The following is a 24,467-nucleotide window of genomic DNA, read 5'->3' as shown; positions in this document are numbered from 1 at the left end:
CCTCTGTGGTTTTCCCTCTCCACGTTAAACCTGCCACAAAATCAAGGCAATTTGGGTTGGAGATGGCTGGGAGATTGCCACAGCTCTGCATTTTCTTTATTAAATCACAGATCCTTGGAGAATCCATCACTTAAAACTACACAAAAGGTGGACCAAGGAGGTTTCAGGAACATAAATACCTCCTGCTCCTTTGCAATAATTCACAGGGATCACAATCCAGCCATGACTATCTAATGCCATTTAAGGGACACTCCAACCAGTGTCTTCTGGATTTGGTTTATCCTCTCACATAAATAGAAATAAAATAAGGAGTTCATTAATTATCAGTTTAACCCCTGGCAAATCAACCAGTGGGAACTGAGCAAACAAAGTGAGCTGTGGGTCTCTGCAGCACTGGGGCTGCTCTGTTTTCCTGACAGGACCTTTAGATGACATGGGAATGTTCAGGACATATTTTAAGTGGAAAACACAAAATTATGAACCCTTTCAAAGCATTGTAGGAGATCCAGCTTCCCTCTAACAACATCCATCCCTCTGTATCTCATTTGGGATGGATACAGCCTCCAGCCCTGAACAAAGTTTGCAATAAGCTGAATTCCCCAGGCAGTCCCGTGCCTGAGTGCCTCAAAATGATGAGAGCATTTATTCCTGGAAAGCCTCGTGAGGCACTACAGGATGTTCACCTCTCCAGAGCCCAGACACCCCTTAGGGCACCTACTGGTGTCCCCAAAGAGTGGGTGGGCACCTCTAGAGGATGGCTCAGAGCTCTGCTGATGCTCCAGCTCCCTTCTGCAAAGCAGCATTTCCTCCAGCAGGACCCAGGGGCAGGAAGGGGGGATTGGAGCCTCCATCCTGCCCCACAACATTCCCACACAGATCCCTCATTTCTGGGGCTGATTTCAGTCCTGCTCTGTGAGGGCACTGCTGCAGAGCCATTACTTCTGCCCTGCATTATTAATAAACACAGCTCCAGCCTCCACGAGCAAAGTGTGTGTCCTACTTTCAGGAAAATAAAAAAGGGAGGCTTTAATGAAGGAAGTTAAAACAAAACAACCATGAGCAAGACAGAATGCCTGTGAGGAAACATGCACCAGGCTTAATGAAGACATACATAATTGTATTTTTTTTAATTGTGTCTCTTGCAGCAGAGTGATTTTAGATGCTCATTTCTGCATACTTAAAAGTATGTTTTTAAGAACAGTGTCCTAAAAAAACAGGCCTATTGCAAGCATGAGTTTGCAATGCTGTGTTTTGCCTTGCGTGTCTCCCTTTAAAAACTGTGGAAAATGCAGCAGGAAAATCACACAGGGCAGGAATTGAAGTGAATGGAAAGGAATTGATAGAATCACAGAAAATCCTGAGGTGGGAGGGATCAATGAGGATCATCCAGTCCAACTCACGTCCTTGCTCATAGGGCTCCTTTGGAATAATCTGGGGAATAATTTAACACCTTTTGGGCTCAAACACCAGCAAATACTCACTAGAAACCTGGCATTGGGAGAGGGAGAAATCAAGACTGGCTCCAATCACCATTTCCCTTTCCTCACTGGAGGAAACAAGAGGACTCCAAACTTCTCCAAGCTCCTCTCCTTGTTTCCCTCTGATGCCGTTGCAAAGCTTAGGTCACTACTTCATTGAATTTCCCATGTGGATCCCAGGATTCTGGGAACCACAAGGTCAAGAGAAGAGCATGAGCATGGCTGACTTCCAGTGAAGCTTCAGGGAGTGTTTGGAGAACATGAGGGACAAAAGCAGGTGGGATTTGAAAACTGGAATTATCTTTGCTCAGGGGTTGATCTCCTGTCAAGACTCTGCATGGAATCCACCAAAATTGATAAGGTTTGAGGCAAGAGACACCTGAGAGGGAGCAGGAGATCTTCAGGGTGCAGCAGAGAGGGTGATCAAGCTGGGACAGAACGGTTCTGCTCAAGAGACCTTGCTTGCAGGTACCTCCCAAGAACTCAGAAACCACAAGCTCTGTTCCAAGCAGCATTGAGGGGCACCTTTCCCTGGGCAGTCTCCACATGGAGAACCAGATGAACTCTAGGTTTGTGACTGTTTCATAGTGAGCTGGAGGGATTTCTGCCAGCAGGAAGCACCTCCTGCCCAGCCTGGGAGCGCTGGAACAAGACCTTGTCCATGGATGGGATGTTCAGGAGCAGCTATTCTGCTGGCAACATGCAGCATCTCTTTCTTTTTTAGACTCAATGTCTAAAACCCCTTAAAACATAATTAAAATTAGTCTGCTGTTTGAGAAGTCCAAGATTTGGGCCCCCAAGCCGATTCCCAGTGTGTCTGAAGGACACCAGGAGCACATTGCTCTCCAGGCTTTTTCCAGCCTCCTGTGTGACAGCAGCTCCTTCAATTTGAGGAAACACTCTCTGTACTGATGGAGGTTTTAGCTCAGCCACTGAACCACAGAATTAGCTCAGCCCAATTCCATTTAGCACAGTTGAGGATGCTGTCACTCTGTCACCACTGCTGGGAGATTTTATGGCACTTCTTTTCCATCAGTTAGCTCTCAGAATCCCTTATTTTTTTCCTCCTGGAAGTCTGCTTTCCATTGAGAAGGGACCACTGAGTGTGGTGCTGGGAGGTTCTGTTCAGCAGAGCCTGCTCCTGCTTCCCAGAGTGGTTAAAATGGTTTAAAATCCTGCTGTGATATTAAATGGTATTGATTTCAAGAGCTGCAGAAATTGTTTGTAACAGAACCACAGAATGGTTTGGGTTGGAAGGGACCTTAAGGACAATCCAGTTCCAGCCCTGTGCCTTGGGCAGGGACACCTTTACCTAAACCAGGTCTCTTCAACTTGCCCTCATGATTTATGGGAAGCTCTATAAAAGTTTCACCATTTTCATTCCAATTTTAATTTCTGAATTTTAATTTTCATAGTTTCCTTGCTAGTTTAGAGCTTAGCTGCGTTACCCGCTGGAAGGTTTTTGTTCTCAATAAAAATTGACTTGTCAGCTGTATGGACATCAGGAGATTTCCAAGATGGAAATTATTAAATGGTGTCTAAGATGTACAAGAAGCAATTCAGACCTCCCAAAAATCCCTATCATTGAGTGATTTGGGGTTTCCTCTCCCTTGGGTGTTCCCTTGGCCATGTGCCCACTGAGTGGAGGAGCTGCTGCCTGCACAACTGGGGACAAGTGACATTTTGTAATATCCAGGCCAAAATGCCAGAATGCTGCAGTATTTACATTCCTGGCTGAGCAGGGAGGACATTGCCAGCCTCTGGCAGGACAAGCTACTCATAAATTTATGGGCTTTTTCTTATTCTATGGAGTTGTTTTCATTTAATTCCTCCAGTGTTTTATCCTTCAGGGGAAAGGAGGGTGGCCAGCACAAATCCAGGGGAACAAAAATTGTTTCATGTTCCATGTTAAGGCTTTAATGGGAAAAAATTCAGCTAAAGACCTTATTAAAAGCACATAAACCCAAACAAAACACAACAGATCCCTTCCAGAATGATCCACAATAAACAGCTTTATGGAATATGTGTAAAGTGTGATGTGGAGAAGACAAAACCAAAAGATTTTGGCAACAAACCACTCATTCCTGTTTCATCATCCTTGAAAAGTGTCTGAGCCTGGGGAGCTACTGATTTTATGGCAACTGGGGGACTGAAAACTTGGCAATTAAGGGGAAGAGAGGACTTAGCAAGACTGGCACAAAGTCCAGCTCTTCCTGCTGCACACTGAGCTCAAAATGCAGCTTCATTTGGAGGGGCTAAAATCCTGCAGCTCTTTTGAGGCAAAACCACTCAGAATAAACATCTCAAGCAACCAAAAGTCAAATTGAAGGGAGAGATGTTATTTTTCATCTGCAGTGCTTGGGAATGGATGAGCAAGGAATGTTTTGAGGCCTTTCTGAGGATTCTTACCTGGGGCGTAGCCGGGGCTGCTGGTCGGATACATGTTGGGATTGTAGGCTGGGGCAGCAGTGGGATAGCCTGTTGGATAACCTGAAAGGAAGGAAAACACCATTAGGATTTTATCAATCCAGCAAGGATGGCACCCCTGAAAAGCAGTAAATAACCTGTGTGAGCACAGAGGCCACCGAGGGAAAACACAGGTAGATTCCCCGAGGATAGGAAGGACCATGAATGCGCTCCATGTGTGACATCATCAATATTTCATCCTTATTTCTGTAGGAAACAAGGATCAGAACGCAGAATGCAGGTGTGCTCACTGTGCTTTGGAGAAAACTCCTGGGAAAATCCATACTCCGAACGTGGAATTCATGTACAAAACCCCACTAGCACAGCAATATCGGAAAGGATTTCCTGGGCTGCGTGGCAGCACTTTGGAGAGCTCAGCACTCCCATCAAGCAGAGTTCCTTGCTGAAGGGAGGGCAGGGATCCTGCAGGAAAACATGCCAGCCTTGGATTCACCCATGGCTGCACAGTGCTGTTCCCAGGAGGAACCTGATTACCTGCCAGGCCAGCTGGAAGGACCCTCTGGAGCCAGGCAGGGTTTAATGGGCACTTTGGGCTGGGCTGCAGAGCACCCTCAGCTTGCATCAGCCTCACTGGCAGAGGTCAGAGGGAGTTCAGGGCAGCTGTGTGCGGGAAGAGAGGGGCTGGAAATGCTGGCACACCCCAGAGCCCGTGTGCACCCGCACAGTGCATGTTGTTAGCTGATTTATAGCGGCCCACACTGTCACAACCATACTTCTAAAGCCCCATACCTTCTCAGTGATATTTCTTGGGAGCAGTTCTTCACAGCACAGACTCCACCTTCTGCCTGTTGCAGCTTCGCAGCCAGGGCTCCTTCCAGGCTGTCCCTGCCTGGCCAAGCCCAGCCCCTTTTATCCCAGTTACCTTCACTGGCCACAGCTGCAGCCCAATGAAGGACATCACAGCTGCAGCCCATCAAGAGCAACCGGGGCTCATCAGGGCAAGGCCGAGACACAGATATTCTATGTACAATACAGATATTTTACTAGGACTCCTACTATAGTGCAGGTGTCCAGCATCCAGTTCCTACCTCACTGGAAATTCCTGTCCTCTGTGAAGAGCACAGCCACAACCTCTGCACCTTGGTCTGCTCCTTTTCCACAGAATCACACAATGTCCTGAGCTGGAAGGGACCCCAAGGATCATCCAGCCCAACTCCTGTTCCTGTACAGATATCCCAAATCCCACTCTGTGCATCCCTGGAGTGATCTCCAAATGCTCCTGGAGCTCTGTGGGGCTGTGCCCATTCCCTGCCCAGCACCTCTGGGGGAAGAACCTTTCCCTAAAATCCAACCTGAGCATCCCCTGGCACAGCTCCAGCCCTTCCCTGGCGTCCTGTCACTGCTCACCAGTTTGCTTTCCATTTCCTTCAATTTCTTGCAGGTTTTCCCTACAGAAAAGAGCAACACCTGAGCAACTCCATCCTCCTTAGGTGCTGTTGCGGGAGCAGGGCACGTTAACCCTGCTTTGCTGGTGGACAATTTGGCTCTGTGTGTGTCACCACTCGGTTTATCTGTGTGTCCCCTTGGCCAGCATCCCAGAGCAGAGCCCATGCAACGGCCCTTGGAGAGTGTTTCCATGCCAAGCCCCACTGATGCTGCCTGCTGGCTGCCAGCTAAGGCTGGAAGGAGGTAATTAGCAGTGGATTTACACCCATCTTTTTTAATATTTCATTTTATTAAATAAAAGCCAGCATGGGTCTGTATTTCCCTCTTCTGAGCAGCAAAAGAGCCACAGCCCAAACCCCAGTGCTCCCAAACCCTGGCACCACTGGCTTCTGTGGCAAAATGCTGAGGTTCATTTGAATAAATCTAATGCAACAATCATGGCCACTGTACTGGAATAAATGACTGGATGTTCTACCCTCTCATTTTCATCAGTGATATATTTGGCTTCTAAATCAGGTTAATTAGAAATTGCTGTAGTTAATGTTGGATAAGCAGCAGTTTAACAGGGTTTTTTTGGTTGTTTTTTAGGCTACACAGAACTGTGTTTTCATCGTACCCAGGAATATCTAAACCCTTCCAGCAATCAAGAAGCTCCTTAGAAAGTTATTTGCAGATCCAGTGATTGCAAGCAGAGCATTAATGATGAGGATCTTATATCAGAAACATCCCTTCTCTCCAGCTCATTAGAAGACAACCATGTCTTTTCCAGGACATTCGTTGCTCCACACTCCTCCTCTTTCCTCCTGACAATCTGGTCAGGGGTGCTAAACCAACCCCAGCTCACTTCTTCTGCATTTTCCCTAAAATTGTGTATTTTCCTGTGTTTCTTCATGGGGTTTTGGCACACGGTTTAGTGGAACCCCAGAGTGGCTGGGGTTGGAAGGGACCCCAAAGACCATCCCAGTTCCCTGCCATGGGCACAGATGGTGATGGCTGTGTGTGCCATGGTGCTGGGAAGTCCCCTGCCCATTTGCAAGGGATCTACGTGACAGGCTCTTGGGGCTCCAAGAGGTTCTTCCGACCTTTGCTGCTGGAAAATCCCCCCAAATAAGCCCTGAATCCCCCAAACTGCTGCAGTCTTTAGTAATAATCCTTAATTACCAGTCTTCGGTCACCAGCCATGACAAACACAGTCCTGTGTTGTCACAAATGTTTCACCTGTGCCCTCTGAGGTGCCACCAGCACTCACCTACTGCCAAAATCAGGGAAAAAAACCTCCTTTACTCAGATCAAAAATTTTAAGGGGTTATACCTTAAAAAAAAAGAGCCTGAAATAAGTCAAAGCACAAGAAAAGTGAGGTTTTGGGTAAGATTTTCCATCCAGCTGAGTTTTGAAGGATTTATTTCAGGCAGATGGAAGTAACTGTGCATTTATAGAATCACAGAATTGTTTCACTTGGAAAGGACCTTGAGGACCATCAGGTCCAAGCCCACCCCAGCACTGCCATGGCCACCACTGACCCATGTCCCCAAGTGCCACATCCACACCTATTTTAAAACCCTCTGGGGCTGGAGATTTAACTGGTTTTCCTCCTTTTTTTGGATTTATTTTATGCTCGGCAGGACTCTTCCTTCCCGTGGTATCTTTTGTTGTTCTGGAGGTAAGTTATGGCTGGGTTTGCATTCATTTCAGCTCAAATAAATATGATTTCTATCAAGGAAGCTTTAATAGCTTTGGATGCCAAAAGAAGCCCTGCTCTGCACTATCTTCCACTCTGATCTCATAAACTTTGATAAGTGCTGACCTCCAGCAAGAAAACTTGTCCTTTCTATTTTAAAGCAAAGCAGAGATGGGAAAGGTACAGGAAAATTAGTGTGGATTGCTCCTTTTTTTGGACATAGTGAAAAATAAGAAAGCAGCAGAATCTGGGGCAATTTGTGCCAGAAGAAACATGCCTGGAAATTCCCAGCACTCAAAATCCAGCAGGTTTAAAAATACATGAGGCATTTTTTATTTAGCAGGGCCTGTTGTGATTGGACAAAGGGAAAGGTTGCAAACTGCAGGAGGGTTGATTTAGATTAGATATGAGGGTGACATTTCTTACAATGAGGGTGATAAAACATTGGCACAGGGTGGCCAAAGAAGCTGCGGCTGCCCCTGGATCCCTGGAAGTGTCCAAGACCAGATTGGATAGAGCAGCCTGGGATAATGCAAGGTGTCCCTGCCTATGGACACTGGATGGCCTTTAAAATGTCCCTTCTGACTCAAAACTACTCCATAATCTTATAATTTTTATATCCTATTGGTTTTGCACCTTTTGTTTGTTGGCTCTTCACCCCCCAAATAATCCCAAATCAGCTCCCACAGAGAAGAAAAAGCTGAGCTCCCCCATGATGGTCCCCATGCCTTACATCCCCTTGGGTACAAAACAAAATCAAGATCCAACAACCAGGAATGATCTCAGGAGAGGTGACAACACCAAAGCCTGCAGCATCCTGCTCTGATTTTCCCCCTGGAAAACCCAAGGCACCTCCTGTAAACTCCTGCTCCTGCTGCTGACAGTGCTCCCCTCCTGCCACGTCTGTCCTGCCTCGTCATCTTGAATGAAAAATAACAGCAAGAGGCTCAAACCCACTTGACATATAATGTCAGGAACAGAAAGAAAATATCCTTTACTTTCTATGGATCTGCACATGACAGGACTCTGTCTCTGCTGGGCTTGAGGCCTTGCACTGGTGCAGAAGGAGAGAAAATGAGATGAAAAATATTGAACAAAATTTATTAGATTCCTCGCAGAAGAAATCCAAAGATGTTTTGTGGCTTATTTTAATTTAATATCATCTCCACAATCAATAGGAGTAAGAAAGGCAGTGTTCATTTAATCTCCTCCCCAGGGAAAACACACAGCACTCCAGCTCTGGGAAGCACTGGCTGAGCAGCTTTAAAAATCACCACACAATAACTGTGCAAAGCAAAAAGCACACAGGGCTGCATCAAGCAGGTATTTAAAAGCCATCTTTAATTTTTCATGTATTTTAAATGTTTCTGTAGCAAAATCACCTAAACAACACCCAAACCATGACAATACACAAGTGCTAAAGCTCTGAAGGTTCTCTTGAAATTCTTGAAAGAGAATTTGCTTCTCTTTGGCTACAGAGCCCATGCTTGGTCCATGGTCTAGCCTCCCACCCACTGGGAATTGTCACTTCCAACACTGAATTCCAGAATGTGCCATTTCACTTTTGCAAGAGTAATTTCATTGACCATTATCTGATCAAGGCCTTAATTGCTACGAGCAGCTGACATTAATTTACAAGACAAAATATTCTCCTTTTTTCTTTTCCTTTGCCAGTCTCAAGCAGCACAGACTCCTCAAAGTGGCCATGTCACAAGGATTTTTACAGGCTGATAAAGTCCCTTATCTAAGGGCAGGACAAAGCACCATAAACCCACACTTCAGCTCCTTGAGCTGCCAAGGACTCCGGCTCCACACTCGCTGCAACTGAGAGCTCAATTAACCACCAGCAATCCCTGCAAGGAGAGGGCAGGCAGCCACACAAACTGTCCCTCTTGTGGCATTCACTGCACTGAGGTGGGTCAATATGAGGTAAAATTGAGGTAAATTTGCTGCCCGGGGCACAGGTGAGTCCCCATACCTGAATGGGGTGGATGTGGTGCTTGGGGACATGGGTCAGTGGTGGCTTTGGCAGTTCTGGGGCAATGGCTGCACTCAGAGGTCTTGGAGGGCTTTTCCAACCCAATTCTGTGCTTCTGTTTTACCAATCCTCCCTCTAAACCCTGTTAGCCACTGTCCAGCCCTTTGTTTGTGCTGAGTGACAGCTTTGAAGCTGCAGCAGCCCCAGGAACATTCCTGCTTCATGATCACCTCCTCGGGTCAGCCAGATGGAGCCCAAGCATTTTCCCCTGCAAACACTTTCATGCTCTATTTTAAGCCCATCCAGCATTTCTCATTCTTTAGTGCCCAGCCCTCAGAAACTCTTCAAAAACAGGATTTGCAAGCACCTTCTCAGGACAAATATGTGAGAAGCCTCATGCCTTCAACTACTCACAGCTGTAAATCCATTCCCTTTAGAGCTATTGGGAATTCACTCCTGCAGAGAATCCCACGTGGGGAAATGAGTGATGTGCAGCTCTGGTACTTGAGGAATTACCCCCGAAGTGAGAAATGAGAGAGCAGACACCATGTAGGCTCCCTGGCACGGCTCCACCAAGCCTCCAGCAGCCAGACTGGCAGGAAAGGCTCCTGAAGGTTGGTTTGGGAGCAGTGACAGCGGAAAGAACGTGCCCGGAGATGGGATGGGGAGAGGACACGGGGAAAGGAGCTGAGGAGGACACGTGGGAGCTCCTCCTGCAGTGGAAACCAGCCTGCAGAGAGGAAGAGCTGCAGCATTTCCCAAAGGACTCGCAGCAGGGCTGTCACCAAAGCTTGCTCTCCCATGCCATGAATCAATCTCATTCCAGAAGGATCTCCCAGCCTGCCTGGCTCCTCACACAGCTGCAGAGCTCCAGGCTGAGGCTGGGCATCTCCTCCTGCCTTTTGAATATCCCTCAGCACGGGGGATTTAGGGAGGGGACCTCTGAGCAGCTTCTCACACAGGGCAGTGCCAGACCTTCCCTGCGCAGTTTCAAACACCTCTGGGTGAATCCTGCTCTGCCAGCTCAGGGCAGGGAGGATGGGATAACCTCTCCTGCCTTCCCTCATCACACCGATCCATTTCGCACATTTCCATGGCAAGTTCTTCCCAAACCTCTCCCCACAAGCAGCCAGGTGAATGCACCTGGATGCTGCTGGAGCAGGTTTCATTTCCCACTGATCATCCCACACAAGCACAGCTACCCCATCACTCACTCACCTCCCTGCCATGAAACTATTCCAGCCCACTCATGCTAAATGCATGTAAAAATAGAGGAAAAGCTGAAAGCAAGGGTGGGACTGTTCTGAAGAGCAAGTTAATGGATGGTTGAGAATCCAGCACTTCTGAAGGCTCTGAGGATAATAAATGCATTTGTTCCCATGAAAAAATGCCACCCCCTTATTACTGTTTCAAGCCTCATCAGCCCAAGAGTGGAGCAGTCAAATGAATGTGGATGCACCAGACACAGCAAGGGCTTTAAAAAAAGATTTGCTCTCACATTTGACAATCTTACTCCTGGAGACCTTTTACAGTTGATTTTTTTCCCTGAAAGGTCCTTCCCTTTAAATAAACAGCAGTTATTGCCTGCTCATTACACAGAACCATGCAAAACCAACTACGGATTCCCTCCATCCTGTAAATATTTTGCTCAAATTCCACTGGTGTGAAAGCACAGCTCCTCAAGGAATTTTCCTCAGGGCTTACCCACATTTTACCTGGTGAGCACAAGGCTTGGAGGCCAAGGATGGGAACTCCACAGGTACCACCTGTAACACAACTGCAACCACACAGAGAAACCCAACCAGCCCAAAATCCCCACAAACCCCACAGGGATCTGGCAGGAAATATTGCCTTTTATGCCCATTTCCTTTCTGAAGCACTGCTGCCAGGGCTGGGAGTGGCACAGGGGTGTTGGGGACAAAAGCTCCAGCCCTGGCAGGACAGCTGAGCCACGTGGCACTGTCTGTCTGTCTGTCCCCATCCCACAGGTGGGGTGACACAATGGGGTCCTGCCTGCCTGGAGGAGCTTTTCCCAGCTGGAGCTCTCAGGCAAGGGGATGGATGGATGGATGGATGGATGGATGGATGGATGGATGGATGGATGGATGGATGGATGGATGATGGATGGATGATGGATGGATGATGGATGGATGGATGATGGATGGATGATGGATGGATGGATGGATGGATGGATGGATGGATGGATGGATGATGGATGGATGGATGGATGATGGATGGATGGATGGATGGATGATGGATGGATGATGGATGGATGGATGATGGATGGATGATGGATGGATGGATGGATGGATGGATGGATGGATGGATGGATGGATGATGGATGGATGGATGGATGGATGGATGGATGGATGATGGATGGATGGATGATGGATGATGGATGGATGGATGGATGGATGGATGGATGGATGATGGATGGATGGATGATGGATGGATGATGGATGGATGGATGGATGGATGGATGGATGGATGGATGGATGGATGGATGGATGATGGATGGATGGATGGATGGATGATGGATGGATGATGGATGGATGGATGGATGGATGGATGGATGGATGGATGGATGGATGATGAATGGATGGATGGATGGATGGATGGATGGATGGATGATGGATGGATGGATGGATGGATGATGGATGGATGATGGATGGATGGATGGATGGATGGATGGATGGATGGATGGATGGATGGATGATGGATGGATGGATGATGGATGGATGGATGGATGATGGATGGATGATGGATGGATGGATGGATGGATGGATGGATGGATGGATGATGAATGGATGGATGGATGGATGGATGATGGATGATGGATGGATGGATGATGGATGGATGGATGATGGATGGATGGATGGATGGACGGAAGCACTGTTGTGGACACACATCGCCATGATTTTCTCTTGCTCAAACCACACTCGCTTTCAGACCAGTTTTTTAAGGCTCAATACAGTTGCAAGCTATAGGACAAAAGAGATTGTTTCATTCTTATTTCAATTGCACCTCAGTTTTACTTCCCACCTACATCCAAAACAAACCTCCCAGGCCTTACTGCAGCTGTCTGGATATGGGATGTATTTGGATGAGCAAAACTCATCCTGAAAACTGGGAGCAAGTGTCCAAAAATATTAGAGAGATTGTTGACTGCTTAGTGCACACGCTATAAATAAACCAGAGTGACAGAACCTGTCAGACTGTCAATCAATATCACTTCTGGGCCACAGACATGTGTCACATCCTCTCCTGTGCTCAGACAAGGCTCTGTGGGAAAGAACTTCTGGAAAAGGCTTTAAGTTGTGCAATATTGATTCTCCTTGCAATGATTTGCTTCGTTCTGTATGTGGAGAATCCCAAACAGGGTATGAACAGCCCCTACTGATAAAATAAAAGGCTTTGTTGCTCCACAGAAAGTGGAAGCCTGAGATAAAGAAGCTCCTTTGCAGTTTTTCTTAAATACTCAATTGTGGCTCAAGCTTACCCAATAATGCTCCCCAGGGAAATATTCAGCTGGAAAGATTTAAAATAAATTAAGAAGGCAGAAGAGTGCTCAGCTTGAAACAGACCATGTGGTATTGGAACCCCAGGATGGTTTGAGTTGGGAGGGACCTTAAAGCCCACCCAGTTCCACCCCCTGCCATGGCAGGGACACATTCCAGTGTCCCAGGCTGCTCCAAGCCATGTCCTGGTCCTGGACACTGCCAGGAATGCCTTCATTTGCTTTTCAATAGTGAATTTGCCATTCCCTGAATTTGTGGAGGGTGAGGAGAGCCTCACCTGGAGGCTCCTGGTGTGCCCTGGCAGAGTTTTTATGGCAGCTCCAGAGGGGTGAGAAGGCCCTTTCTGGAGGAGCTGGGAAGGGAAATGCAGGCAGGACTCCATGCTCTCCATGCCCTCAGGTTATAGGTTACAGCAAGATATTTACAATAATATTTACAGTATTTACAATAGCCCTTTGTGCTGTCCAAAATGCACTTGTTCATCTGGCTAATTTTCAATCCGTCCTTTTCAGCTCTGCTCCCTAGCCAAGAGCCAAAAAGAGAATCAGTTAAAAACTGAGTTTTCTGCTCCAGCTGTAATTCCTGCTCTGTCACAGAGTGTGGTCCATAAAAACCCCTGTGCTTCCAGCTAGGGAAAGGCAACTGCTCCACATTCCTGATGCCTTCCTGGATCCTGGATATGGGATTTTGTCCCTGTTTTCTGTCTATTGTCATTTATTTTTTCTGCCAAGCTGGTGTTTGCAACAACTGGGTACAAAATAGAATCCTGAAATGGGTTGGATTGAAAGGTGATGGCACAAAGCTCCTGCCTTTTAGTTTTTCTTATTCCAAATGCTTGGACTGAATTTGCCAGGTTTGGAACTGCCTTAAAAAATTATAATCCAGATGTGTGGCCAAAGACAAGGTGCCCAGCAATGCCCTGAGCATGATCAACGATTAACACAACAGAAACTGCCTGGTAATTAATCAATTAAACAGTAATCCATCAATTAATTGACTAATTAAGTCTCTCTGTAGCACAACATAGTCCTGGCTCCATCTCTGCTTTTTACACTCCACTTTGTCCTCTGGCACTGGCAGCATCCTCCCGATTTTATCCTTGATTCACACCCTTGAACACCATCTCTGGGGACACCACATTGCCTTTTCAGCTCATTTTAGTAATAGGCAGCTCCAGAACAGTCAAAACAATGCTACAAATCAAATTACTGCCCCAAAGGGCCAGTTTCAAAGTACAAACGTCATGATTTTCATTTGCAAAGCTAAAAATTCAAAATGACAAAATATTTAGGGTTACAAGAAGGGGCCAAACTCTAGGAAGACTCAGGTTTAGGGATCACAACAGCCTTAGATATTGAAATTTTGAAATGCTCATTAACTTTCAAATGTCCATATGGTATTTTGGACATTTTGGCCTCAGACCAGAGAAGTGAATTGCTCTCGAATCCATTGGCTATGGACAAACACAGCAGCAGATGGAGCATGCAGAGAATATTAACAAAAGCAGGTTTTGGGTGTTAAAAGGCTTAATGGGTCTCTCACACATATTTGGGCCAGGAGATGGGATTCAAATTATGCCTGGGGGAAGCTGAGAATCCCTAATATTTGAACTGGCAAAACTCCACAGTGCTGTTTGACAAACGGCTCTGGTGGAAATAAAACCTGATTTCACCAGCTTGGAAGTGCAAAGGTTCTGCCACAAAGGCAGCAGGGATACAGTGATCCCACACAGATCCCTTATCTCAAGGTTTTTGTCACTGATTTTCCAGCCAAGAGCTGGGATGAGATGCCCTGACCCTTGAAAATCCTACCAGCTCCTGCCCAACTCACCAAAATCCAGGGAGGAAGAACAGCACTGGAATCATGGGGCTGTGCAGAATTTATTACTTCTGGTTCATAAACTGAATTTTCAACCCCTAAAGAAGTGTTATAAACCATGCTCATGGCCTATAATCCCGCTTCTAAAAAAAAAAAACCACAAACGCAAGCAATTTCTGGGAATACTTGAATTAGAGTTATGTTTTTGCACCTGGTGTTCTGGTAGAGTGTCTCTTCAGAAAGCTTAGGAAGAAAAAAATTAGATACAAAAAAGCAAGTAGAAATCCTTCCCCTCCATCCTGTAAATATTTTATTCCTTACAAAAAGCCCAGAAGAAACTCTAAACATAATAAACCCCACAGCTGAGGGATGTTTTAGCACAGTTTTCATTTGCTTGTTTTAAAACAAGGATTTCTACACTGGCCAAACTCAGTAAAGCAATTACTAATTAAGTAAATTACATTTTATGGTTGAGGTGCATTCTCCTGGTTGCTCAAGCAGGTAAAAAGTGATAAATTAGTGGCAGCTCTTTTTTAACTTGTTTTTAACACAGGGAAGCAGGCAGGCTTGTTTGAAAAAAAAAAATCCCAATATTCGTGTGGGGCAATTATTTCACATGGATAACTGGGAGACCCCTGTGACTCTCAGGGTGGATGGCAGATGGGGAGCGAGGCAGGAGGATGGAAAATGATTTCATGGAAAGGATTGTCCAGGCTGCCCAGGGAAGTGGTGGAGTCCCCATCCCCAGAGGGATTTAAAAAATGAGGTTGCTCAAAGCTCCATCCGAGCTGGCGCTGGAGACTTGCAGGGACAGGGGAATTAAAGGCCCTGAGGGCACTCTCTGCACCCTCATTTAAAAGGGCACTGCTGGGTTGTGTTTAGGGAACAGCTGTGACTTTCACATCCTCTAGGATTTGGGGATTCTCTGCTGTGATCCCAGCAATCCTCTCAGCAATTCAGTCCAGGAGCCGATTTCTGGGCAGGAACGTGGGGACCTGGCAAACCCAAAATGAGTCACTGTACTGCAGGTAGGGAGCTGCCTTAAAAATAACACATCCAGCGTGGCTGGGAAACAGCAAAAAGGATCAGCAGCTCCCTCCAGGAATAGCAAATTGGAGTAATGGACTGGGATGGAAAAAGGAGAGGGAAAAAGAGAAAAGCAAAGGAGTGAAAGGCACGATCTCGAGCACAATAAAACCAGAGGGTGAACATCAGCCCCCTCCTGTACCGGGGGCTGCTGGGTTGAAAAAATCAGCTTAAAAAAGAGAAGATGACTAATTATGGTTTGGGACTCGGAACATCAGCAGGCTTTGGTTTTACCAGCAGAACCTGAGGCATGATTTAAGTGAGGAGTGAAGAGGCACCCAGGGGAATATCTCAGACAGACTTAAAAATTGTTACCAAAAACACATACAACAGTATAAAACTGCCATTAATTCATGGCATCAAATACACTTCATAACATACCATTTGAGGCATTTGAAACTGAAAATAGCAATATATACACATATGTATGGAGAGAATCATGGAATGCTTGGTGGAAAAGCACATGAAAGCTCATACAGTTCCCTGCTGCCACGGCAGAGACAGCTTCCACTGTCCCAGCTTGCTCCAAGCCTCATCCAGCCTGGCCTTGGACAATTCCAGGCATCCAGGGGCAGCCACAGCTTCTCTGGGCAACCTGTTTACTCTACAGAGCCAAAACTCCTGGCAGGTTTTGTCTTCTGCCTAAAAACATTAACAGGAGCAGTTGAGAAATAAAGGATCGGTCCAGGCCGTGTCTACATTCAGAAATAACTAAAATAGGAAAAATAAACCAAGTTTGTATTTATCCTGGCACAACATGACTGGCAGCACAAGGTCCCTCACCAGTTCTTCTGTAGGCAGTGGTGCTGCTCTCCCTTTAGATGCCCTGAAATCCTCCCCTGCCTGGATTTGTGCCTCCCACTCCATCTCAGCACGTCTCAGACCTCCTGTCATCCACAAAGTCCTGGTCTACTTCCAAGCAGGGCAAGCAGAAAAGCATCTATTTTATTGGATGGGGTTATTTTAAAAGCTCTATGGAAAGAATGCACTGAAATGATTCTAAATCCTCAGCTCTACAAAACACTGAGACAATTCCTCATCTCTGAGCTCCTTAGGGAGTCACACATTGCAGCTGTGGCTGCCCCTGGATCCCTGGCAGTGCCCAAGGCCAGGTGGGACAGGGCTTGGAGCAGCTGGGACAGTGGCAGTGTCCCTACCTGTGATGGCAAAGGAGGCTCTGAGGAAGATTTCCCATGGCCTAAAGAAGTCAGCAATTTCCTCCAGGAATCTGGTTTAACAGACTGATGGGAAATGGAGCTGCCTTAGGAATCACTCCTGAAGATTTTGCTGCTTGTTTTAAGCACAAGCAAGTGCCAGTTCCAGGTCACCTGGCAAACATCAGGCGGGTCAAAGGCAGTTTGGCGTCACCTCAGTGACATCCTGGGTGTCCTTGCTGGCACAAAGTGACTCCTTTGGGTCAAACACCCACAGGCAGCTGCTCAGGCAGTGCTCCTGTTCAATGCCAATGAACTTCTGCACACTTCCAGGACAAGATCAATGCCTTGCAATTAATTTATCCCAGTGACTGACCTGCAGGATCTCCTCACAGCAATAAATTGAGGGAAACCACGACAGAACAGCAGCTTCATTTCTCAGGTGGATTTCTACCATGTGGCACTCACCCCCTGCCTCCCCAGGTCACCCATGGCTCAAATCTCAGCTGTTATCCTTAAATAAAGTGAAATGAGACCTGACATCCAAAATCCAGCTGAAGTCAAGCAGTGCCCCAGCACTGCCATCAAGAACTGGGCTCTCTGCCCCAACCCTTCTCAAAAATTACAGGACCAACAGCAAAGAAATTGGGAAACATAACAAGAATTGAAAGACTCAGTTTTAGCATTTCATTTCAGTAAAACAAATTAACTAGAAATCTGGAATTCTCTACATTTACTTTGGAAGCATTTCAGGAAATGTATACTAGTTCGAAGTACCACAGAGTCACAGACAGGTTGGGTTGGAAAGGATCTGAAAGCTCGTCCAATTCCAAGCTCTGAGTGGGCAGGGACACCTTCCACCACCCCAGGCTGCTCCAAGCCCCAACCAGCCTGGACACTTCAGAGATGGGGCAGCCACAGCGTGGGAAATGTCTTGTAAATGTCACAGAGAAGAAATTACCTGAGGCCAGTTTGTCACTGTCACAGCTCTGGCTGAATAAGGTTTAAAAATGCATGAAGACAATCAGCTCCTTTTGCAGCAGGTTTTCCTCCCTATCAAAAATAAACTAACACACAAACCATTTAAAACAGACTTGTAAAGGGCCCTCACAGGCTCTAAGTCACAACTAGAAACGCTTTCAACGCCATAAAATGGGAAGCAAAGTTTTACAGCAGAATATTTCGTATAAGATTTCAGACTGGTTTGAGTTGGAAGGGACCTTAAAAAATATCTAATTTCAAGGACTAGCCAAGGGCAGGGACACCTTCCACCATCCCAGCTTGTTCCAAGCCCTGTCCAGCCTGGCCTTGGGCATTCCAGGATCCAGGGGCAGCCACAGCTGCTCTGGGCACCCTGTGCCAGGCCTTACCACCCTCACAGGGAGGAATTCCTTCCCAATATCCCATCTAATTAAAGTCATTCCATGACCACAGTGCTGTGAGTTGCAGTGCATGGGGAAAGCAGGAGAAAAAGTTGAGTGTTGAGAACTGTCATCAGTCCCAAGCCAAGCTGCTGGAGGAATTTATTTCAATAAATAGAGGCCTTTGGGATCCAAAGTCTGACCACAGTGCCTTGGACTGGTCCAGGGTTATCAGCCAAGTGGAGGAAAGGAATTTCCAGAATGGGCCTATTTACCAGTAGAAGCATTTCAGGAAGGGAATTATTGTGGGTATGATGTCACACATTCCAGAGAACACTTAGATGTGCTCACTAAAAGCAAAGAATGGAATGGAAGGAATAGAAGAGATGAGAATGGAATTGTTCAGTTGGAAGGGATCTACAACAATCAGCCCAGCCTGCAAACTGGGGTCAGTTCAAAGGATCAGTCAGAAAAAATTGATATCTGCAGCTTCAGTGCTCACCCTGTAGGAACCTGAAAAACTGGAGAATAAAAAATGTTTAGGAGAATAGCTCAAGGAACGACCCCAGGAGAATGGATCAAGGAATATCCATCTCTGCAGACAGAGCCATTTATAGTCACTCACCTCCCAGCTGCAAATTCCAGGCCCTTCACAGCCAATCCTCACCCTCCTTAAATGTCTCTTCTCATCACTGTAACCCTCTCAGCCTGCTCAAAGCCCGGTGTTTTAATCTTGCCATATTAAAGATGATTCTAGCAGGCACTTCAAAAGAAAAGGAGCCAATAAGAAACAAACAGTTGGAGGTCAGGGGCTTTCCCTGCTCAGCTCACAAAATAAAGAGGTGAGATTCCTTCCCCCCTCAGTTCCTCTGTGCAGATTTTAATTGCTTTTCTGACATCTACAGAATGTAATCTTCTTCCTGTGTTGTTCCTAGGATTAGGGCAGGACGAAGGTAAAGCTATTTTTGATTAATATGGAAATCAGAAATTACTTTCCAGAGAAAACTGGGGACTGTTCCTAAGGCTGCTTTATCTTTGGGGAATTACAAATCTGAAGAGTAACAAGAGTGAGATGGCAGCTCACTCAGTCTTCCAACCTGTGCAAAATATGCTTAAAGACTTTCAAAAATCTCTTCTGATGGAAACGTGATTAATATAGTTAAGGGAGTGTTCAAGCTGAAGACAAAGAGTGTTAAATCCCCACAGAACAGAGAACATCACTTTATCTGAGGGGAAAAAAAGGTGGGGAGGCCACATGGTGCAAAGAAATCTTCCTATGTTTGAGGAGAAATGTAGTAGCTAATGTAATGGTTAAATTTGTTCCCAATTCAATGCTGTTCTTGCTGAAGTGCAAATATTCCTCATGACCACTCAGCTGAATTTCTAATGGACAATCTGGTGGCACCCAGCTCCTCCTATTTGTGCAAAGGGGAGAATTTGGAGGGAAATTAATAAACAGGAGGGGATGGAGTGAAAGGACAAAAGGGGATGACTTTAAACTGAAGGAAGGCAGGGATAGATGGGATATTGAGAATTGGGAATTGTTCCTGTGAGGGTGGGCAGGCCCTGGCACAGGGTGCCCAGAGCAGCTGTGGCTGCCCCTGCATCCCTGGAATGCCCAAGGCCAGGCTGGACAGGGCTTGGAGCAGCCTGGGACGGTGGAAGGTGTCCCTGCCATGGCAGGGGGTGGGAATGGATGGGATTTAAGTCCCTCCTAACTCAAACCAGTCTGGGATTCTGTACCTGGGGAAAAAGACTCCAAGCCATGCCAGCAGTGCCTGCAGGAGTAGGAGACTGGAGATGATCTAGGAGTAAAAAAGGGACATCCTGGCAGGTCTGAGCCTGGGGGATTTCCCTTGAGATCCCTGTGAAGTTCTCCCCAAACCCTGTTCCCACAGAGCCACGTGTGTTCACTGAACAATGGCAAACCAACCATATACTGCGCTGCTTTTTAATGTTATCACTGGATGCATGAGATTTAATGGGATTTTCAAATGGAATGGCAGCACTTCAGCTTTGCCTGGACACAAAGGCATTGACTCTACCTACCAGAGAGGAGTGAAAAGGAGACAACTGCATTTTATCTTGAAAGCCCTCAGACACTTTCAAACAGATCCCGGAATCAAAAGCTCTGTGTAAAGAGAAGAAAAGCCCTTCAGGACCTCTTGGGCCACGCTTCTGTTTTTAAAAATGACAAGATGTGGGAGTAGGATATTTTGTGTAAAGATACAATGCGGGAGCACGAGGCCTGGCATGCCCAAAATTGATTTAGATGTGGGAAAATACTGAAGCCTGCAAACCCAGAGGTTTAGCTTTGTGTGCTGGAGAGAAAAAAATACCCAGTGACATTGTCACGTTCAGTGGGGATCCAGCAGTACAATGGGGATGTTTATATATATATATATATAAAGTAATTCCCCATTGGCCTGTCCCTCCATCCCCTGTCCCCAGTCCCTCTGCAGCTCTCCTGGAGCCCATTTACTTACTGGAAGGGCTCTGAGCTCTCCCTGGAGCCTTCTCCTCTCCAGGTGAGCACCCCCAGCTCTGCCAGCCTGGCTCCAGCCCCTCTGGGCTCTCTCCAGCAGCTCCAGGTGCTGCTGCTGTGTCCCCAGGGCTGCAGGTGGGCTCTCACCTGGGCTCAGGGGCAGAATCCCCCTTTTCCTGCTGCCCACACTGAGGGATCAGCCCAGGGGATCTGGGCTGCTGGAGCACGGGGCCGGATTCTCCCGCAGGAATACAAATCACACAATTAAAATATTGTTTTAGCAGTTGGCCATGGTGACATTTCCTGCTGTTAGGTGGCTCTGGTCCTGCCAGGATACATTAGCAAGGCTCACCAAACATTTTGTTTGGCTGAGGAGCTGCTGAAGGGCACTGCCTCCTTATTCCATTAAAAGCGCCGCAGGAGCCCGGTAACATTTTCCTGTTGATCTCCACTGCTCTGATAAATGGAAAGCTCATCCCTTCCTCCAGGAGGAGAGGAGACATTTTTAGGAAGGGAAGCCAATTTCCCCTCGGTGTAATTGAGTTGAAGCAGGTAGTTGAGTTTCCAAAGGTGTTAAGGTTGTTTTGTTGGTCTCCCACTAAGCACTGGCCGAGCTGTTGGAATAGAGACAGAGGAACTTCAGCTCTGCAGGCAAATTCCCACAGAGCAGGGAGGGAAGGGTCAGTACATCCATCCTGACACTGATGGAACACATCTGAATGCATACAGCTTAGAACAACTACTGCTGAGCAGCCCTCAGCACACCAGGGGCGAGAGAAAGGAGAAAAAACCCAACCATCTTTGGAGAGATGAACAATCCTTCTCATTATCAACACTTCATTTAGTATCTCAGTTCCTTAAACCCAATTATATCCAGAAAAGACAACTGTGAATGAAGAAGATCTGAGCAACCCCAGATAATGGCACAAGATAAAAACCCACTCCAAGAGTAATGACCTGATTTGGCATTCATCAGTTGCTGGGTAATGAGCAAATGCTGATTTGAAATCTAAATTCATGTCAAATGCTTCTGGATAAAATTAACTCCCAGCATATTTCAAAACACCCATTCCAAGTGTCGCTGCTGCTTCCTCCTTTCCCCTCCAGCAGACCACACTCTGTCCTCTTCCCCAGCTCCTGCTGTTCCTCCTTCCACCACTTGCCACATTTTTCCAGGCCCTGGTCCTGGAAATGTCCAAGGCCAGGTTGGAAGGGGCTTGGAGCAGCCTGGGATAGTGCAAGGAAGGAGTCCCTGCCCATGGTGGCCTGCTTGGATGAGATGACCTTTAAAGATCCCTCCCATCCCAACCTGTCCTATGATTTTATGACTCTGAAATTTCCCTAAGGATATTCCCCACCTTCCATTTCCCAGTGCCCTGACCCTCTGGTCAGCACTCTGAGTGTGCCTTGGCACATCACACATACCAAGAATTTGCATTCCATGCAGGAAGAGACAGCCCTGTGTCCTGGTTCTATATTAAACAATAAATTCAGGGCTTTAGAAGTGCAGCACAAGTGGAGACAGGCAGGGGTGTCTCCCATCAGGTGTGTGTCAGCAGGAGACTGAAAAAAGATGAGAAATCTCCCCTGCATCCTGCACCACCAACTCCTGGTGTGAGCCTCAGCTCCCCCTGATCCATCACTGCTTTCCTCCTTGGCCTTACACGTGTTTTTCACACAGGCTGTGCAATCTGTGACTGGCACCCATCTGATTTAAACCACTGATTATTTATCTCCCAAGAAACTGGCCCTGCAGGAGATTTGTTGCCACTGGTAGCAGCGAGCAGATCCAAACACACTGCTTCTGCTTTGGAAATGTTTAGGTTGGGAAAGACCTCAAAGATCACCAAGTCCCACCATTTCCCCAGCACTGACAAAGCCACCACTGCCCCATGTCCTCAAATGGCACATCCACATGGCTTTAAATCCCTTCAGGGATGGGGACTCCACCACTTCCCTGGGCAGTGACTGCTAGGGCTGGACAACATTTTTCATGTGGAAATTTTCTCAATTTCCAACCTGAGCCTCCCCTGGCCCACCCTGAGGCTGTTCCCTCTCCTCCTGTCCCTGTTCCCCCAGCTGTCCCCTCCTGTCAGGAGCTGGGCAGAGCCACAAGGGCCCCCCTGAGCCTCCTTTTCTCCAGCTGAGCCCCTTCCCAGCTCCCTCAGCCCCTCCTGGGGCTCCAGCTCCATTCCCACCCCTGGATAAATACGGCCAGAAACCCTTCCTGCCCAGCCATGGCCATCACTCCCAGATGTGCACATACAGATGTCAACAAAAATTGCAGATCTCCATTAAAAAGCCCTGGCACCATCCTGCAGGGTGATGGAGAATCGTGGTAAAAGCTCTCACCACCACCCCAGACCATCAAAGTGCCTGCAAAGACCACAGAACACCATTTAGACAGCAAACTCCCTTAATTCTGGCTGTGTGAAAAGAATGGCACAAAAAAAATCCTCTAAGCCTGCAAAGTGTCAGTGGGAAGGGATTATAAGAACAAAAATGTTGTGGGCCATGGGTGGAGGACAGGACTCACACCCAGCAGCCTCCAGAGGAGGCCTCAGTGCCCTTGTTTCCTGCTGCTCCCTACAATTTAACCACTTTTTGACCTTAAAAAACCCTGAAGCTGGTGGGTAATCCAGCTGTGATGAGATTTCCTACTCCTTGATGAAACATCTGAAGCTGCTGTTCAGTCTGTTGATGGATCCTTTTAAATGTCTGAAGCTGCTTTTTTCCTGGGGGTTTTTTTGAGGATGAAGGGCACCCAGTGGACACCCGGCAGGGACTGCAGAAGTTCAGAATAACGGTTCTGCAAAAGCAGGAAAGATCTGACAACAAAGCCTGTTTCTCTCTCTCCTTGAGCAATTCCTCCTCTGACTTTTTGTACTCTGGACAACCAGGCTCTGAATCAAGGAGTGGCTTCTCCAGCTCCAGCAGTTCCTGAAGGGGAATTTAAAGCTCTTTACTCCCTAAGGGAAAACTCAAGTGGTGTCCCCTACAGACCTGAGCCATGCTGTCCAAACAATATTTCAGCTTGTGTTCATCCCTTCATGGTGTTGCTCTGTGCTTGGGGTGCTGACTGAAGCAGATGCTGAAAAACAACCCCAAATCCCAAAGTCCCACTAAAAATACAGGAGAGCTGCTATTTCCAGAACCTTCCTCACTCTTTGGTCAGCTCTGCAGGAAACAGTGAAGGAGGGGAAAACCACAGCTTGTAAGCACAGAGCCTGTGTTGTGTCAGTGTTCCTGCACAGGCACTGCCAGCTCTGGGGGAGTCAGAACATTCCTGTGAGTCAAACACCAATTAAATCCATACAGGGAAGGTCTGGAGGGGTAAAATCCACGCAGGGAAGGTTTGGAGGGGTAAAATCCATGCAGGGAAGGTTTGGGGTAAAGTGATCTGCAAAAGCTCATTCAGCAGCCACAACCAAAGCCCTGAGCAGAACTTTAATCCATCACCCACCCCCACCTGCCACAAAAAAGATCCTCTTATCAGCCTGGCCTTTTAATACACCAGCTAAGATATTGACTGTAAAACATTTCTTTCTCTTCCCAGCCCCAAACTGCTGCAGCAAAAGCAATAATCCACCTGCATCCCCAGCACCCAGGAGGAAGCACTCCTGAGATCCATGGGTTTGTACACGAGCGTGGGACTGACTGTTCAGTGATGCCCAGGAGGGAGCTGGGGTCATGAACACCAAAAAAAAGGAAAAAACCGCAAAAAGTAAAGAAAAGAAAAGTAGGTCAAGCAATTCACATTTGCTGAAAAGGACAAAGAACACTGCAGATTTTATATTACCTTATGCAATTGCTACCAAATATCTGAAGCATCCTTTTTATCTGATTCAAATCCCACATGAGTAATCCATGATTAAATTTAGTGGGTGTGAAATTTCATTAGGTCGTTCAATTTTAAGCAGATTGGATAATGAAGTTCCGTCGTCCTTCAGAATTAAGGGGAAAAAAATTAATACTGTAATTTTTATCTCACTCCCAGCCTTCCCCCATCTGTGAGATTATTCTCATTCATGTAAGAC

At 46.9% G+C, this 24,467-nt stretch overlaps 1 protein-coding gene across 6 annotated transcripts in view; it reads right to left on the bottom strand.

Moving 5' to 3' along the window:
* Positions 1–24,467, bottom strand: part of FAM168A (family with sequence similarity 168 member A) — a 124,490-nt gene that overhangs the window by 12,070 nt on the left and 87,953 nt on the right. For 4 of the 6 annotated variants that reach the window (XM_059493411.1, XM_059493414.1, XM_059493412.1 and 1 more), the window contains one exon: positions 3,888–3,968. In XM_059493411.1, coding sequence (XP_059349394.1) covers positions 3,888–3,968 — 81 coding nt within the window. Of the gene's footprint in view, positions 1–3,887; positions 3,969–4,694; positions 4,782–19,994; positions 20,077–24,467 lie in introns of those variants that run through there. The other 2 variants (XM_059493416.1, XM_059493415.1) reach the window with 2 other exon arrangements.

This window comes from Ammospiza nelsoni, chromosome 2 (assembly GCF_027579445.1).
Source record: "Ammospiza nelsoni isolate bAmmNel1 chromosome 2, bAmmNel1.pri, whole genome shotgun sequence".
NCBI lineage: Eukaryota > Metazoa > Chordata > Aves > Passeriformes > Passerellidae > Ammospiza > Ammospiza nelsoni.
The sequence above is the reverse complement of the archived record's forward strand: the minus strand, read 5'-3'. Positions and strand labels throughout refer to the sequence as shown.